The sequence below is a fragment of the Ailuropoda melanoleuca genome, chromosome 13 (genome assembly GCF_002007445.2).
Source record: "Ailuropoda melanoleuca isolate Jingjing chromosome 13, ASM200744v2, whole genome shotgun sequence".
Classification (NCBI taxonomy): Eukaryota; Metazoa; Chordata; class Mammalia; order Carnivora; family Ursidae; genus Ailuropoda; species Ailuropoda melanoleuca.
In genome coordinates, this window is record NC_048230.1 from 83,736,853 (window position 1) to 83,756,577 (window position 19,725).

Below are 19,725 nucleotides of genomic sequence, written 5' to 3' on the forward strand. Positions count from 1 at the left end.
GGGGGTGGGGGTCGGGTGGGGGCGGGGGTCAGGGCTGTGTGTGCCGCGGCGCCCTCCGCCCGAGCTCCCGCCTCGCGCCCGCCCGGCCGGTGCCGCCTCCCTCGCGAGTCCGTGTGTACACACGCGCACACGCGCGCGCACACCAGCGTGCACGCGCCGCCCCCGGGCGCCTGCAGCTCGCGCACGTGTGGGCGCACGCCCCTCTGCTGCCTGCCGCGCCCGGTCACCTTCTCCCCTTGCGGGGCTGCCTTCGCCAGGTTGGTGGCGCGGACCCGGCGCGACAGTCCTCGGGCGAGGCACAACTTGCTCAGGTCTCCCACCCTCTCCCGGGACCCCAGCTGGGACTTTCGGACTCCCGGCCAGGTTGTCCCGGGCATACGTGCCCGCCGGCGGGCACATGGGCTGCAGCTGCAGCTGCGCCTCCGCGCCCAGCTGACCCTCATCTCTTCATTTCTCGCCTCTGTCCCCCACGCCCCAGCTGGCAGAGTGTCTGCACCTTCGGGCGTTTACCCCTTCTCTAGGCCCCTTCTGCGCCGCAGTGTGACTTTTGAAACCTAGAACTCTAGGGGAAACTGAAAACGGGCGTCCTGTCCGTGAGGATAAGTTTTTTCAGAGAAGTCTGAATGGGCTTTTCTCCGCAGTTTCTGTGTATTTCATCCCCATTTGTAATCAGAAGTTGCTCAGTGTTAAGATTGTGAAACTGATATCACTCTCCGTGAATGAACCTATCCCTGAATTTTGTGCATATTAAAGCTTATCCAGAGCAGCTAGGTTGACCGTGGCACTGATTCCTGTAAGACACATCCAATCCTCTTTTCTTTCTCCCTCTCCTCTTTTTCCCCTGGCATTATAGTTAGATAATATTCCGAGATAAAACTTTAGTCTCTGGAGTTTTTTCTTTCATTCTTTTTACATTTTTTTAAAAATTCTTTAGCTTTTTACAGAAGTGTAGCAAAAAGTACTTGCGTTGCTTCTGCTAACATAGACTAAATCTGTGTATCCAGAGTGAGGTCGGGTAAGGATAGTGCAGATCTCTCCGAAGTATCCCATCTTCTTCATATTAGAAGGATAATGGGGTGATTAGGTTGAGAGTTGATTTCCTTGATATAGCTCTTTAAAACCTGTAGATTCTTTTTGCAAGTCCTGGCCTTTATAAACACTAAGGACAGTAGACGTGAGAAAGAGAATGTATGTGGGAAAAGAATCCTTTATAGAGGGCCTACAATGCAGAAGGAAAGGGATGAGGAGCGGATTTCTTTCAAATTAACTACTGTGAAGATTTAACATAATTGAACAATCCAACTAAAATGGCCTTTAAAATATTGAAATATTAGGTTGTATGTAATTTAATTGTCTTAATGATTGTGGGCTTACATAGAACTAAAAATTCTGTCGAGAATAATAGCCTGGTATATATAAAGTAGTGTAAGATAATCTTTGTTTTTGCAGTGGCAGTTACTTTAGTTTCATCACACTTTTAACAACAATTTACCTTGTAAGCATTGAAAGATCATCTGTGCCCGTTTTTGTTGATGGTCTTGGAATGTTAGTTTTGTATTTATTGATAATAAGGCAGAATAATGGAAATCATGGAGATTGCTTGCAATACATGATTTGCTGATGAAATTATGGTGATTGCTTAAGAAGTATTTTTCTGTCATAATAATGTTCCTAAAGTAACAATGTTATAATGTTTCCTTTATTTAACATCTACACATTTGGGCAGTGGCAAGCAGGCATTTTAGAGTCCTTAATGTCTTGAGTTTTTTGTTTTTTTTGTTTTTTGCTTCTAACAATAGGGGAAAATGTAACCAAATATTTTCTAAATAAAGAAGCAAATGCACAATTAAAGAGGGTATTTAACAAATTAAATTTGTCTTGTCTAAAACTAACCTATTTTTGCATGAAGTTTAATGTTAAAGGAAGAACCTGTGATTTGATGACTTTAGTGTATGTCTCAGTGTATCATTGTCTATTTTTGAATATTTAATATTTAAAAGCGTGTATTGTACCATCAAGAAGGAACTAAGGATTTCTAGTACAGTAGGTAGTATTAAAGAACTGTTGGGATGCATGACCTTTTTTCTTTCATTGCACTGGCAAGGATGGTATTGTAGTTTTTACAGCTGTTACTTAAATCTAAAGTAAAGCTTATCCACCTCATTGAAATGTCAGGGCATTCTGTAAACACACTTTAACTCAGTATGCCAACTAATAGTAGGTCTGTCTACTTACATGCTTGGTTCATAGAGCAGATTCATTGTAAAGGGGAAGCATTCTTTCAGGAAAAGTTTTGTGTAATGCCAAAGAAACTATATAGATGTTTGTGGTTCTTAGTATGTTTCATTGTTTAAACAAGTAACTAAGGACTTCTTAAGTCCACATATGTTAAGTTAATGTTATTGATGTATTATTTTGAGCCCTAATTTAAAACCGCTTAATGTGTATTATAATTTCAAGTACTGGAACATAAATTATCTCATTGTTTTATCTTATTTTCTGATTATTGATCTTGTTTCTTTTCTAAGTGTTCATACTTAAATGTTTAAATAAATGGAATGACAGAGGCCAGGTTGCATTTCTATATTACCTTCTGACATTTACTAAAAGTACAAGTTGCTTCATATCTCTCAACCTGATCACTGATAACTGCAGTATTTCTGTATTAGTGATCTGAACTCTTTTAGTAGTGCTTTGGTAAGTGCTAGTCATCCCTTTTCCTCCTTTGTGAGTATTCCAAATTTACCATTTCCTTCAAGCTTCCTATTCCATTAGGACCCCCTCATCCTATGTTACACAGGTGACTTCTCCTTTTAGTTCATTTAGAAAATACATGTCATATAACATGAACAGCCCTAACATCTTCCTCTGTCCATTTCTTTACATGTTCTTTGTCCTTTCAGCTCTGCTTTTGTCTTAAAGGAAGCACTTTTCTTATGCTCTTTGTCTCATCTCCTGTGTTCTTTGAGATCTTGTGCTATCATCTATTCCCTTTTGGGTATATTTAGTTTGTCAGTGTCTTTTGGTTCCCATCCTCAGCTTATAATGATACTCTAGTCTCTACCCTAAAATACCCTTCTTTCCAAAGGGCTTCATCTTGGAGTTGCTGTTCTCACTTCTTTTCCTCAGTTCCCTCGTAGTCTCCTGGATCTCAGCTATACTCTCGTGAAACTAATGTTCTTAAATTCACTCAGTAGTAACAGTGTGGTACTAATATAAAAAGAGTTACTATTTGAGTCCTGTTTGTGTGCCCAGCACTATTCTAAGTACAGTAGTCTCCCCTTATTTACGGGGATTTGTTCCAAGACCCCCAGTGGATGCTTAAGACTGAATATAGTACTGAGTGCTATATATGCTATGTTTTTTTTCTGTATATACGTACCTATGATAAAATTTATTTTATAAATTAGGCACAGTAACATTAACAGTAACTAATAATAAAATAGAACAGTTACGACTATATACTATAGTAAAAGTTATGTGAATGTGTCATCTCAGAATATTTTATTGTACTGTAGATGACGTGAGATGGTAAAATGCCTGTGTGATGAGTGAAGTGAGGTGAATGACATGACATAGTGTTAGGCTACTACTGACTTTCTGACAGTATGTCAGAGAGGATCGTCTTCTTCCCTACAGCAGTTGACTATGGATAACTGCAGCTATGGAAAGCAAAACTGCAGATAAGGGGGAGACTACTGTACTTTACATGGATTATCTCACTTAATTTTCACAACAACTCTGTGAGGTAGTATACTGTAGTGTCAAGGGCTTTGAACATTTGTTTGGTTTGAATCTTGTACTGTTTACTAGCTGTGGAATGTTAGGTAAGTTATTCAACCTCTCTAGCTTAATTGCCTCATCTATAAATTGTGTATAATACCTACCTCAAAAAGAAACTGAGACATAAAGAGATTAAGTAACCCAAGATCACATAGATTTGCATGGTTTGGGATTAAAATCCAGTCAGCTCTGTTAACCATTTTGCTCTGTTTTCAGTGCTGTTGGTGATCCAATTGATAAACCAATGTCTTTTTAATTTTTATTCTTCCTGATCTTCCTGTAGCAATTGAGAGTATTTCCTCTCTTCTACTTATTTATTTTATTTTTTAATTTAAATTCAATTAACATATAGTGTATTATTAGTTTCAGAGGTACAGTGATTCATCAGTCTTATATAATACCCACTGCTCCTTATATCACATGCCCTCCTTAATGTCCATCACCCAGTTATCCCATCCCCCCACTCCCTTCTTCTTATTCAAACTCTTTGCTAGTTTCTACATCATTGGCACTTTGATTCACCTCATACCTTCAGTGACATCTAAGTTTTATTTCATTTTTCCCCTCTTTGTGTCCACCCACTAGTTGTTTTTTTTGAGGTTTGATCACATTCCTTACCTTTTCCTATGAACTTCCTTTAGGACCAGAAGTTTTGATCATAATTTCCAAAATCTCTAGGCTAGCTAGATCTTTCCTGAATTCCAGATTCTTGGATTTCAGCTTGAATGCCCTTTTGCAGTATGGTGTTGACACTTGAATATTGTAGTGTTGTGATTTGATTATATCACATCTGGTTAAAATACCTTATTATTATTACCTCCTAACATGACTAAAGAAAAGCCAGTTCTAGGAGCAGGGAAAAATGTTGGCCTCCTATTTCCTGTTCACTTATATTAATACCTTCTGCAGTTTATTTCTGGAATGAATCTTTTAAAGTGATTATTTTATGAGGGTTAGACAACTAAAACTAGATACTATCCTTAAATCCATTCACTTTATAGTATGCTAAAAGACAGTTGGAGAGAGTACGACTGTCAATCTCTTTACATTGTGGAGACGTTTGGTAAAGTATAGGATACATGACAGCTGACAAAAAGAAACACATCACCTCTTTTGAGGAGCTTTTCCTGTGAAAGTAGTGCACTGTAGTGACTAATAGTATAGGCTATAGTTTTTGACTACTGGAGATATCTGACTGGATTTTAATGGAAAGCTTTCTTGCTTTGGACAGCTACTGAATTTTGATGTGCTTCATTTCCCTATCTACAAAATAATAATAATAATAATAATATACCAATTTTGCTTAGTTGTTGGAAAGATCATTTCCATGAAATTATATGTGTGAAGTACCTGGCACTTATAAAGAACTTACCGTTCTTAATTCTAAGATGCATTTTAAAAAATATTTTTTATATTGTCACTAATTCTAAGATGCATTTTTTATTTTAATCTTACCAAGATGTATATTGAAAGTAGTGTTTAATTACGTCCACAGAGTTATTACTAAATTCAAAGTGCACTTTTATTATTGATGGCACGTTTGAGTTAAGGAAATACTGTGGTGGCTGCCTTTCTTGTGCTCTTAGCATTTGTACATACCCGTCTTAGGATGTTGTGTTTTATTTATGTAGCTATTACTTTGTATATTATCCATGCTTGTTTTGTCTTGTGTACTCCTCGGTGTTAACGATCATCTTTGTACCTGCAGTATATAAACATTTTACTTGGCACATAGTAGACTGTTAATATATGTTGATTGAAGGAGTTCATTTATTTCTTGAACTATGATAAGAGTCTTCTTCATCAGGCTCTGACCCCCCGCCCCGTAATATGGTATTAACGTGACACTTTTTAACATTCAAATACGGAGTCATTAGATTTTCATTTTGATGTTTCTCAAGCCCAACCAGTTCTTTGGTTTGTTTACATGATTAATATCTAAATTATAAAATAATTCCTGAACTTAAAAGTTAAATACAAATGGAGATTCTGCTTTTATTTTGCAAGAACGTTTACTGAAGATGACCTTAGAGGAGAGACGCAAAGAATACATAAGGGACTATGTTCCCCTGAACACCATCCTATCGTGGAAGGAGGAGATGAAGGGCAAGAGCCAAAATGATGGTAAGTTTCTCAGAATATTTTTCAGGTAGATAATGTTCCCATTTATTTATGACTTCTGCAGGACAATTATTGATAGAAATGAATAACTGGAATTCAGGAAAGAGATGACATTTTTGCAATTTGAAGTAATTGGTTGTCATTCAATTGTTTTTAGCAATCTTTTGTGTGTTATTTAAACTTAGGAAATTATATTAACATAATTCATGTTACGATATAATGGACCACATTTATATTATGGCACTTTTGAAAAATTATTCTGCAGTTGTTCTTGGAGCAAATAATATTAAGGATGTGATGCTTTGGTGGTGTGGCCTTTTGAATTTGTTTTGATTAGGTTCATTTATTTCTTCAGGTTTCTTCAAGTTATTCTAAGGATTGGATACAGTTGAAAGTATATTAGGAAGAATAGAGAAAAACTAACATTTCCCATAGTTTTAGAAAAGAATATAGATTTTGTATGGTGTGGTATTATGTCTGCATGTAAAGTATTTGTATGACAGAATTTACTCTCAAAGTCTTTATGATTTAATGAGAGTCTAGATTGAGTGAAGATATGTGTTAGCATATAAATAAAATTTTAAGTATTGGAAAGGTACATGGAAAAAATTCTAAAAAACAGCATGATAGATTTAATGGATGCTTATTATGCTTACCTCTGAATTAGCACTCTTTGGTGTTAATGGTCTGGATGTAAAGCTTAGAAGAAATAGGGTGCTTCTTAGGATACTTAGCAAATGAGAAAGAAAGGTAACTTTATGAAAGGAACTTGGAAATGCTAATTGCACAGGTTCTGGTCTTAGATTGATGGAACTATACAAGATACTGTGGGTTCAGAAGAAGAAGATTAATAATGGAATTCCTGTGGACAAATCTGGTAAACAGTAGCCCAATTAGGCTTTGGTGTGTCTGTGAAGAGAGTACATTTACCTGAGTGTTTGCATTTTAGACATTTTATTTTTCTTTGCTCTGCTTGAAAATGTATGCGAACTTGGGCAAGTGGGGGGGTAGTAGTTCCACCTCATGTTCTGATGGAGTCATTGGGCAAGCTGATTGGGACATACACATCTAACCTGCTTGCCCAGGGTTTTCAGTAAATGCAAACTTTTTTATTAATGGTCTAATTAAGACCCCATTCATTGAAAGAGAAGGTAGTGCTATGTAATGAAAAGAATGTAGAACCAGAGAGCAAAAGGACAGAATTTGGGCCTTGATTGATCTAGGACCATGTGCCTTTTCATGTTTGGGTCTCAGTTATTCTTTTTTAATAAGACACTGGTATCAAATACTTAGGCACCATTTTTTTTGGCTAGTAAATCTCTCTTTTTCCAGTACTTAATTCATTTGATTTTCTTTCTTAGTTGCTGTTTTAACTGGTCACTTTTCTAAGGATGTAGTACTTGATGTTCTTTTAAAACAATTTTGCCTCTCAGAAAGAGGTAGATTCCTGTTGCTATCAAAACAATTGACAAAGCAGTAGAGATACCGAGGTTGTATTGCCCAATATTGGTCTGCTCGCCTCTGCATAAAGGCTTGGACTTTATGTCGGCTGCTTCTATTTGAATACACACATAACAGTGCAGGGTTGAACTGGGTTATCAGAGAACTTACAGTTGGGTGTTTGTAGAGATACCACACACCAAAATATGTCCCCTAAATCAGAAAAATACATTGAATCACAGCTGCCATTGTTATTCCCTAATAGGATCCTGTGTATTTACTCCTGTCTCCCAATATGAGCTTTGTAAGTGGTTACAACTCCTCTATGTATTTCACTTTTTTCCTTCATGCTTTTTTGAACTGAAAGTTTGTCATGGGGAGTGAGGTGGTGTGATCAAAATTATATTTCTTTTGAATACTGTTTTATTCTTTTTATCTAATGTTACTTGCTCCCCTGTTGTGACCTAGAAATTAGTGACTAGCCTCTTCGTTTTTCATGCAACAGAATGGCTCATTCGACAAGAAGTATCTATTTATTTCTTTATATAATATATATCTTTAGAAAGTGCTTTCTTCCAGTGTTACCTCTCCAGTGCGCAGTTACACTAAAATATTAACAAAGAGTTTTAGTGTTTTAACTGTTTGAAAGATCCTTTAAGAATATAAATTTAAAAATAATAAATGACGACTGTTTATATTTTATTTTGAAATGTTTAAGCTACTGTTTATAAATGTATATGTATGTAAGTAGGTTTGGATTTTTATAATACCTAAATTTTTTAGGTATTTATTGAGCTTGCACAATATACCAATTTCAAGTATTGTAGTTTATCATTATTACTTACATTTTTAGAGAAGGACATTTTGGCCTTGATATCCAGGATTACATGGAAAGTTCTCAAGCTATTGTTTTTAATTTTTTTCTTACTTTGTTCAGTTTTGCTTTACTTTGATTCAATGCTTTTTGTTATTTTATTGTAGTAGAAAGTTAAATAAGCTGGGGAGTAGTTGAATGTGTTTGTCATAATTTTGATTGTAAGTCCTCCTAAAAAAGGAAACCAAAAATCGACAAATATAAAATCATTGTTTGTGTAGAAAGGAGGAAATAGGGAGATGATTACCAAAACAAACAAACAACAAAACCCCTCCCCCCACAACCTGCTTTCTTACTGTTCGTGTTCATATTTGTTAACTGCTATTGGCAAATCTCTGAAATTATGTGCTTTCACTTAATTAATAATTCTCTTTCATTTATCAGTTGCTTTGTTGAAAGGAATTTTAAAATGCTTGTCTCTCATTATACTGTGTCTCAACACCTGCCATAATGCCTCATGGGTAAGTGAGCACAATTAGTATGTTAAATAAGAATACCTCAGAGGTTAACTGTCTATGAAGGAGAATTCTGTATTTTTTTTTTCAAACTTTAAAATGAACATTTAAAAACATTTATAATAACAGAGTAGTATAATGAACCTTTGTACACTAATCACCCTGTTTCAACAGTTAAAACATGGCCAATTTTATTTCATCTGTACCAGTGCTTCCCACACCTTTTTCCCAACCTATTTTGAAGCAATTCCTGTTATGTCATATCACTTTTATTTGTAAATAGATGCGTGCATATATCTCTAAAAGATAGGGACACATTTTTTGTTTTTTTACTATAACCACAACATTGTCATCACATCTAAATTAACAATTCTTTAATGTAATTAAATATCTAATTAGTATTAAAAATTTTACAATTGTCTCATAAAGGATTTTGCTTTTTTTTTTTTGATATAGGTTTGCTTAAGATCTAAACAGGGTCCACATATTGCATTTACTATATTTCTAAGTCTCTTTTAATGTATAGTTCCTTTTCTCTCTATCCTCCCTCCTACCTCTTGTAATTTATTTGATAAATAAAGTAGTTTATTTGTCTCACAGAATTTTTCACATTTTGAATTTTGCTGACTGTATCTTTGTAGTGTCATTTAACATGTTTCTCTGTCCACAGTGTTTCTTATGAGCTGGTAGTTAAATCCAGAGGCTTGATTAGACTTGGGTTTAATTTTCTTTTAAAGAAAACTTTAGAGATTATTATACCTTCTTTTGCATAATATCACAAGGCACATAATGTTTGGTTACCTGTCTGTGTTGATAAGACTGATCACTAGGTTCAAGTATTGCCAGCCTTATCTATCCATTGTAAAGTTCCCTATCAACTTTTCTTTCTTTTTTTTTTTTTTTTTTAAAGATTATTTATTTATTTATTTGACAGAGACAGACAGCGAGAGAAGGAACACAAGCAGGGGGAGTGGGAGAGGAAGGAGCAGGCTTCCCAGCAGAGCAGGGAGCCTGATGTGGGGCTTGATCCCAGGACCCTGGGATCACACTCTGGGCCGAAGGCAGACGCTTAACGACTGAGCCATCCAGGCGACCCATCAGCTTTTCATCTAATGGTTTTCACAGCCACTGATGATCATTGCTTAGATCCATTATTTTATTAGAGGTTGCAGAATGGTCTTATTCTGATTTTATCATTCTTCATTTATTATTTGGACTGCTATAAAGAACTTTCTCTTAACTTTTTTATTTCCATGTAATACAATTTATACAGAAAAGGCAGAATAAATGCTAGACTCCCTTTTATTTACCAGTTTTTAAATTGAATTGATTTCCTGAAATCTTCCATAGGTATTAAAAAAGTTCCTTCTTTTTAGGGGTGCCTGAGTGGCACAGTGGTTAAGCATCTGCCTTCGGCTCAGGGCGTGATCCCGGCGTTATGGGATCGAGCCCCACGTCAGGCTCCTCCTCTATGAGCCTGCTTCTCCCTCTCCCACTCCCCCTGCTTGTGTTCCTCTCTTGCTGGCTGTCTCTATCTCTGTCAAATAAATAAAAAAAAAAATCTTAAAAAAAAAAATTCCTTCTTTTTAATTTTTTTTTTGTTTATTTTAGAGAGAAAGAATGTGTGAGAGTGAGCAGTGGGTGGGGCAGAGGGAGAGGGAGAGAGAATCTCCAGCAGACTCCATGTTGAGCAAGAAGCCTGATGCAGGGCTGGTTTTCATGATCCTGAGATCATGACTTGAGCCGAAATCAAGAGTTGGATGCTTAACTGAGCCATCCAGACACCCCTAATTTTAATTTTTGACTATCATTTTGAATCCCTCTCTCTCTCTCTTCCTGCCACATATTTATATTAAGTGGGAGTACCTCAATGGTTAATAGTCTACAAAGGATGTGTGTGTGTATATGTGCATTTTTAAAGTATAGCTCTCACATAAAAACATACAATTACTTAATTTTAGTCTTAGGGTGTAGTAGAAAGACAAATATAGATACATATATAGATACATGGATGGATGGATATGATAGAAAAATGGCATTGTTTTCTTTGTAGGGATGAAAGTCCTCAGGTTTTATTTGTATGTGTTCTGTTCTCCTTTGTTACTTCCAAGCTAAAGTTCTTCTAAAACACCAAAGAAGCATTGTTGTTACTTTCTTTGGATGGAGCAAAGGATTGGCAAAGACTCTTCTATTTTTATGCTAATTTTGTCTTACTGGTATGAGGGAAAATAGCTACAGCTGTAAGTTTAGATGTTTGAGCCATTACTTTTAATGTTTACATGGAACAGCAAAGGAGGAAAAATATAATAAATTATGAAGATGAGTTAGATGAAAAATATGCAGTTTTACTCAGGTATGACAATTTTTTTAAAAAATGGTTCATTCAGGAAAAAACTTCATATTTCATATCTTGATATATTTCATATTTTATATATATTCAAATCTAATTTATAGTCATTTGAAGCACTTAATTAGAAATGGTCTGAACTGTGAAGTCTTTGTATGAATCTCCACTTTTTGAGGTATACAAAAATATTTTGAGATCGTGGGTTGACTAGAGGCATGTGCGTAATCTTTCATATTGAAAATGCTAGCATTGTTAGCTTAGAAGTTCATTGTTATTTGCTCTCATTTTCATTAATTTCTTCTAATTTCTTCTGTTAAATTATTTCCACAAGAGGTAATAGCTGACCAAAAAAATAAAAATTAAGTCCAAACTCCTCAGTCTCTCAGTCGCTGAGATCTTATTTCAGTGTGGGTATTGAATTTTGTTGTATTTTACCTGTGTACCAACTTGACTATTGATATTTAGAAATCAAAAAAAGTGTGTCTTAATATTTTGATCTTGGTGCATAGTCCACTATTTTTATCCTTAGAAAATTTACAATAACTTTTTTGAATGTTAATATTTTTATTAATCACTAAAAATGAGGAAATAAGAATTTAATTACTTATGTTACTGAGTATTACATGGAGAGGGGTGAGGGACCATAATGGTAAAAGGAATTTAAAAAATATTTAGTAACTGATGAGGTGGGCTCTGCCCCCAGATTTTTAAACGATGTTAACTACATTAGTTAATTAAATATTTGATGTTGTTAGTTGGAAGAGCACAATTTAAAATGACTAAATAGTTAGGAAAATGGTATTTAAAACATAGAATTTAGTAGGGATACAAATATTGGAAAGGAATATTTCCTGTTTAATTTTTTGATATTGATTCCCTTTTATATCCAGTTTAAGCACTATAAGTAAAATGATCTGTAGAAGAAGAAGGCTCAGAGCAAAACTCCTTAGCTTCTTAGATAGAAATATTTTTAATTTTTAAAAAAATTTTTTGAGAGTGTGTGCACACGGGCAGGGGGAAGGGGAGAGGGAGAGAGAGAGAGAGAGAGAGAGAGAGAGAGAGAGAGAGAGAGAGAGAATGAATCTCAAGCAGGTTCCATGCTCAGCAAGGAGCCAGACACGGGGCTTGATCTCAGGATCCTGAGATCATGACCTCAGTGGAAATCAAGAGTTAGATGCTTAACCGACTGAGCCACCCAGGCACCCTTAGAGAGAAATCTTTTATTTTGAGTGGGTGTTGATTTTTCCCCCTTTAATATGATCTTAAAATTAATTTAAAAAACCAGAAATCTATTTTTGCCTCAGGCGACAAAGACCATTCTGGCTTATTCTTCAAACAATTACTTGTGGTGCTTCCATTACCAACAAAGATGTTGCAAAAGTAGAACTCTTTCAGGGTGTATGTGTATGTGTGCATAAGTTGAAGCTTTATACTAAAAACTCATTAGACATGTAATAATGCAAGTGATTTCCATTAATTTGATATATATGTTTCTTGCATGTTAACTGTGGGAGTGCAAAAGTTTTGGGATTAATCATTGCTGGCATCAGATCCCAATTCTGCTATTACGTGTCCTAGCCGGAGAGAACCTGTGACATCCCTAAACTTGTCTCTTCATTTGTTACTTGCCATGTAGGAACTGATTATTTCTCCATCCTAAGGTCATGAGAATTGAGATAGGATATCAATAGGCCACGTAGCTCCAAAGATTTCCCTTCTTATTCTAGAATGCACCTTTCTCTTGCAGAAAACTCCTTGTGACTCTTTATTCACTACTCCTAGTGACATCTATGTTCTTAACCAATGTATACTATAACATAGATTTTTTTTTTCTATTCCTGTAACTGTAACTACATGTCTACTTTGAATTTGGCCTGTCTGCTTTAAAAGGGTAGGAATTGTGAATGGGTTATTGAAATTTTATAAGGTCTAGTGGAGGTCCTTGTGAATGTATCCATTTAGCAGTTTGCTTTAAGCATACTAAGTGAAATTACAACTGTTAAGGAAGATTTTTTTTTTTTTTAAACAATTGGTTTGGAAACATCAAGACTATTTTTGTTTCCTTTATGAGTGTATATTGGTTTAAGAATTTTGAAGTTTGTACTGTCAAATTTGAGAAGAATGAGGGCATCTAAAAATACTTTCTGAATTAAAAGCTAATATTTTAAAAATTTTTAACTTTTATTTAGCACTTAGAGTAAATAGCAAGTGAATTAAAAGTCTCTGGTCTTCACTGTGTATGAATTTTAATGTCATTGACAGGGAAGAATTGTTTAAAGTAGGAGTTGACTGAACAATTTTCACATACTATGGGAATAGCATAGTTCATACAGCAGGGGAGATGACTTTGAGGAAAATACCTTGACCTTGTGTGGATATGAGAAGTCTGGAAAGAAAAGACAAAAACAGAGGAATTTTAAATTTTGGGGCAGCCTGGGAGAGAGGTGTGAAGATATAGGAAAGAAACAAAGAGGGGACTCAAGGAGGGATGGTGGAGGGCAACAAGCTCCAGCAACATGGCAGGAAGTCAGTCTCCATATAAGGACATAGTCTATCCATCCTCAAAGAATATAGGTAGGATGGGGTTGTAGATATTTATCTTATTTGATTGTTAAAATAATGGGTGTACCTGTATAGAGATACCCAGGTGCCTGACACTGTGATTGTCTTAATGATAGTAGAAATTGTGTGACTCCTGAGAATATTGAGTTTAGCCATAGTTATGAGTGTCTTTGACAAACACAAAAAATAAATGCTCTATAGTGTCTGAATTCTTCCACTTGTTTGGGTAGTATGTGGCTGGACAGATTTAAAAAATTGTACCTGGCAACCTTAGAAACTAGTTCAAATTTCTGGTAACTTGACTTGGTCCTTAAGTGTATTCAGAATCTGTTTAACCATTTTAAAGTGTACAATTTAGTGGCTTTAAGTAAATTTACAGTGTTGTGCAACCATTATCAGTACGTTTCCAAAAATCTTTTCATCTTCCTGAGTAGAAACTGCACCCATTAAATAACTCCCCATCCTCCCCTCTCACACAGCTTTTGGTAATCTCTGTTCTGTTTTCTGTCTCCATAAATTTGCCTGTACTAGACTTTACGTAAGTAGAATAATACAATATTCTTTATGTCCGGCTTATATTACTTAGCATAATATTTTCTAGGTTCATCCATATTGTAGCATGTATTAAGATTTCATTCTTTTGAGGTTGGATAATATTTTACTGTAACATTTTGTTTATTCATCTCTTGATAGACGTTAGGTTTTTTTTACATCTTTTGGCTATTGTGCATAATGCTACTGTGGACTTGGTGTGTAAGTATCATCAGAGTCTCTATTTTCAGTTCTTTTGGGTATGTAAACTAGGAGTGGAATTGCTAGATTATATGATAATTCTGTATTTTAAGTTTTTGAGGAACCACAAAACTGTTTTCCACAGTGGCTGTATCTTTTTACACATTCTCATCAGCCATGCACAGGGGTTCCTCCATGTTCTTGTCAATGCTTGTCCTTTTCTTTTCTTTTTTTTTAATGATAATAAAATATAAAGGAATATTTTTTGTTAGCAGTGCTTTGTAGTTTTTAGCATACAAGTATTTCACCTCCAGTTAAGTTTATTACTAAGTATTTTATTCTTTCTGATGCTGTTATAAATTGAATTGTTTTCTTTCACTGCTTATTGGTTGTTCATTGTTAGTACTCAGGAACAAAACTGATCTTTGTGTGTTGATTTTGTATCCTGCAACTTTGCTGAATTCAAACTAATAATCTTTGGGTTTTCTACATCATGTTATCTGTGAACAGAGATAATTTTATTTCTTCCTTTTCAATACAAAGGTATGTATTCCTTTTAAGCTGTTGAATTCAATTCGTATTTTGTTGAGGATATTTGCATTGTTATTCATAAGGGATATTGGCCTGTAGCGTTTTTGTAGTTCCTTTTTCTGGCTTTGGTATTGGGTAATGCTGGTAATGATTATATAGAATGAGTTAGCAAGTTTTCCCTCATTTTTTTTTTTTTTAAGAGTTTGAAGGTTAATGTAAATTCTTTAAATGTTTGGTAGAATTCACCAATGACACCATCTAGTCCTGACCTTATTTTTTTGGGTGGGTGGAGGTTCCCAAGGTTTCTGAATGCCAATTAGTCTCCTTACTAGTTACTTATAGGTATATTTAGATTTTCTATTTTTTTATGAATCAGTTTTGGTAGGTATTTCTAGGTGTGTTTCTAGGTATTTGTCCATTTCATTTAGGTTATCCAAGTTGTTGGTGTATAACTGTTCATAGTATTCTCTTATAATACTTTTTATTTTTGTAAAGTTTGTAGTTTTGTCCCTACTTTTATTTTTTATTTTAGTAATTTTAGTTTTCTCTCTTAGTATAACTAAAGGTTGTAAATTTTATCTTTTCAAAAGGCCAGCCCTTAGTTTTGTTGATATTTTCTAATTTTTTTATTCTTTATCTCCACTAGTCTTTATTATTTCCTTTATTCTGATAGCTTTCTGTTTAGCTTGTTCTTTTTTTTAATTCCTTGATGTGCAAAATTCGATTATTGATTTGAGATCTTCTTTTTCAATGTATATGTTTAGAGCTATAAATTTCTTTCAACAGTGTTTCTGCTTCATGCCATAAGTTTTTATATGTTGTATTTTCATTTGTCTCCATGTATTTTTTTATCTTTTTCTGTGCCCATTGTTCAAAAGCATGTTGTTTAATTTGCACATACTTATTTATATTCTAATTTTCCTTCTGTTATTGACTTCTAGTTTTATTCCATTATGACAAGAAAAGATTCTTTTTATGATTTCAATCTTTTTTTATACTTTTGAGATTTGTGGCGTAACATCCTGGGTAATATTCCACGTGCACTTGAGAAAAAAGTTACTGTTGGATAAAGTGTTTTATATATGTCTATTAGGTACATTTGGTTTGTAGTGATTATCAGGTCCTCTATTTCCTTATTGGTCTTCTGCCTGGCTGTTCATCCATTATTGAATGTGTTACTTTTAAATCTCTTTAATTATGGATCTATATTTTTCCTTCAATTATGACAATGTTGCTTCATATAATTTGGGTTCTGTTGTTTGGTGCATATATATTTATTATTGTTTTACGTTCTTGATGACTTGACCTTTTTTATGAATATATGATATCCTTTATTCTTTGTAATGGCTTTTGACTTTAAGTGTATTTTGTCTGATATTAGTATTGCTACCCCAGCTCTCTTTGAAAGAGATATTCTAGTTTCTTAGAATATCTTCTTTTATCCTTTCACTTTTAACCTGTTTATATCTTTAGTGAGTCTCTTGTGGACAGCATATAGTTGCCCCCCACTCCCTTTATAATACATTCTGCCAATCTCTGTCTCTTGGTTGGAGAGTTTAACCATTTAAATTTAAGTAATTACTGATAAGGAAGGACTCATCTCTGCCATTTTGGTATCTTCTGTATGTCTAAAAGTTTTTGTCTCTCATTTTCCTCCTTTATTACCTTCTTTTGTGTTCATTTAATTTTCTTTTTCGTAGTGACACCTTTTGATTCCCTTATTAACTTTTGTGCCTATTCTGTAAAGCTTTTTCTTTGTGATTTCCATGGGGGAGTGCATATGACATCCTAAAGTTATAAAGTTATAATTTTTATAAAGTTATTATTTAATCAAATTGATGCCTGCTTAACTTTATTTGCATACAAAAACTGTTATACAGCACCATCATTCTGCCCACTTTATGCTATTGATGTAACATACTGCGTGTTTATGTATTGTGTGCTCAGTAACAAATTTATTATTAGTTTTTATGTATTTGTCTTTTAAATCATGTAGAAAATAGAAAGTAGAGTTTATAAACCAAAATTACAGTAATACTGGATTTTATATTTGCCCATTTGTTTATCTTTAATGAAGATACTTATTTTTTCCTATGGCTTCAGTTTACTGTCTAGCATCCTTTTGTTTCAACCTGAGAGACCCTCATTAGCATTTTGTACATTTACTTGTAATAAACTACCTCAATCTTTGTTTCTCTGCAGATGTGTTTATTTCTTCCTCATTTTTGGAAGGACAGATTTGCTGAAGATAGAATTCTCAGTTCACCTTTTTTTCCCCCACTTATCCCTTTAAACAAGTCATACCACTTTTTTCTCCTTTTGTCTCCAAGGTTTCTGATGAGGAATCAACTGATAATCTTATTGGGGATCCCTTGTGCATAATGAGTCACTTCTGTCTTGTTGCTTTCAATTCTCTCTCTTTGATCTTTGACAGTTTAATTATGATGTCTCTTTTGTGAGTTTCTGAATTTATTCCATTTGGAGTTTGTTGATATTTTTTGATTTGTAGATTGATCTCTTTCATCAGATTTGTGACTTTTTGTCCATTATTTCTTCAAATTATTTTTTTGTCCTGTTTTCACCTCCTGAGACTTCCATAATGCATATGTTGGTGTGTTTGTGTCCCTCAAGTTTTTTAAGCTCTGTTCATTTCATTCTTTTGTTTTTCATCCTGATACTGTCAATTCTTTTATCTTCAGGTTCACTGATTCTTCCTTCTGGTTGCTCAGTTCTGCTGTTGAACCCCTTTAGTGAATTTTTTATTCTCACAATTGTGCCTCTCAAATCCTGAATTTTTAATTCTTTTTTCAATAATTTTTCTTTTTTGATTTTCTGTTCATCGTTGTTTTCTTGATTTCCTTTTTAGGGTGTTTATTTAAAGGTCATTGTGTGGTGAATCTGAACATGCGGACTTCCTCTGAGATTGCTTCTGTTAATTTTATTTGTTTGAATGGGCCATTTTTTTCTTTTATTATATGTGTTTTATACTTGTTGAAAATTGGGCTTTTGATTATTGTAATGTGATAACTGTGGAAATCAAATTCTCTTTCTCCAGGGTTTTTGTCCTTTTTTTTGATTGCTGAAAACTATATAATTCATTTGTTTTGAGGTTTTTCTTATTTTTGCATAGGCTCCTTGTCATGTGTGATCATTGAACTCTTTCTTCCTTTAGTTCATGATTGGCTCAGGTTTTTACATGATTTGGCTCAGGAATTCTCTCTGTCTTTGCAGATTAGCTATATGCTGGGACTCTCCTTCAACACTTAACTAGGTCTTCTCTGAACCTAAGATCATTTTGAGGTGTAAGCTTAAGTTCTTTTCAAGTCTTTTTTGAGCATATATCTTCTCTGGATATATATATACACATGACTTTTTTTTTCAAGATTTATTTATTTGGGGGATTGATTGATTGATTGATTTGATAATCTCATGCAGACTCCCCACTGAACACAGAGGCCAACATGGGGCTCTATCCCACGACCCTAAGATCACGATCTGAGCCAAATCAACGAGTTGGATACTTAACCAACTGAGCCACCCAGGTGCTCCTAACCTTCTAAAGTCTTCTGTATACATGGCTGCCGTTGAAGGTTCTTACATGCCAGAGAATCTCATCTTTTCCTCTGGATATTATATGGTCTATTGTATATCCACTCTTAATCTTGCCCCAGGTGTCTATGAGTCCTTAGTTGCCTAGCAGCTTTTATGAGCAGTGCCTCTTGATTTCTGGACCTTAGTTTTGAGTTAGGTGAAGTAGAGATGAGTGCCTTGCTTCAGTTAGAAGAGACTTTAATTTGTGAATGAGGTGTGTTCTGCACCTTCTGGTTTGTGTTGGGAAGAGGGTGGGATATAGATGAGTACAAATACTACAAAGGTTTCCATCTCTTTTAAAGGCAGGTTTTTCTTAATTAGGTGTTGGCTTGGTTTCTGTAAACCTTTGTTTTCCAGAATTTCAACAAAGTTGTTCAGTTTCTGTATGTTGTTTCTGTGGGCAAATGAGAGCTTGGAACTACCTGGTCTGCCGTTCTGCTTGAACTTCATAATATCAAATGTGAAAACCAACTGTTTTAGCTTGACTACTGCTAGCTGCTTTAACAAATTAATTCTCAAGAGGCTTGACCTGACAGAAGTTTATTTCTATGTTATCTGACAGTCCAGTGTGGGTGTTCATGATTGGTGTCCATGGAGGGTTGTGGTTGGGTTGGGGATATGAGTGTGTGTGTATGTGAGGGGGCATTCTGTTTCACATAGTCCTTTAGATATAGAGCTGTAACCTATTCCTTTGACATATTGCTTCTAAGATTGCCCTTGAGAACCCGAGGGGAAAGAGGAAAAAAAAGGATTATGTCAGAGGTTTTTGTGAGCTAGGTCTGGAAATGGTGTACCTGACTTCCACTCACATTATCTTGGACTATGTCTCAGTCACATGGCCATATTTAATTGTGAGAGAGACTGAGAAATGTATTCTAGTTATAGAAAGAGGAAGAGGAAGAAAGTAGACTGATTTTGATGAATAGTAATTTCTGGCATATCAGTCATGCACAGAGCTTCTTTGAACTACCATGTTCTATTGAATGAACTATAAAAAACACCATTATTTTATGTTCCATTAAGAAGGCATGGGAAAAAGCACTATCAATTAAATTATTACATGATGCTCTCTAATCACTCTGATCTCTTTCAATAAATTTAAAAATTATTTTAGATTTACTGAGTTATACTTTTATGGTACATCATCCTTGAACATATCTTCAAAGGAAACTGTAAGTGAAATAAATTAGGTATTCTAGAATGTCTTTGCACTGAGTCCAATTCTTCTGAATCATTTTTTTCACCCAGAGTTGTTGGTGTTTGTTTTTCCACAAAATTATTTTCTTTGC

At 34.8% G+C, this 19,725-nt stretch overlaps 1 protein-coding gene across 2 annotated transcripts in view; it reads left to right on the plus strand.

The window, feature by feature from the left end:
* The window catches only part of MACROD2 (mono-ADP ribosylhydrolase 2), a 1,910,609-nt gene that overhangs the window by 1,907 nt on the left and 1,888,977 nt on the right, over nucleotides 1–19,725 (plus strand). For both annotated transcript variants that reach the window (XM_034641514.1, XM_034641515.1), the window contains exon 2: nucleotides 5,791–5,907. In XM_034641514.1, the coding sequence (XP_034497405.1) occupies nucleotides 5,791–5,907 (117 nt within the window). The remainder of the gene's footprint in view (nucleotides 1–5,790; nucleotides 5,908–19,725) is intronic.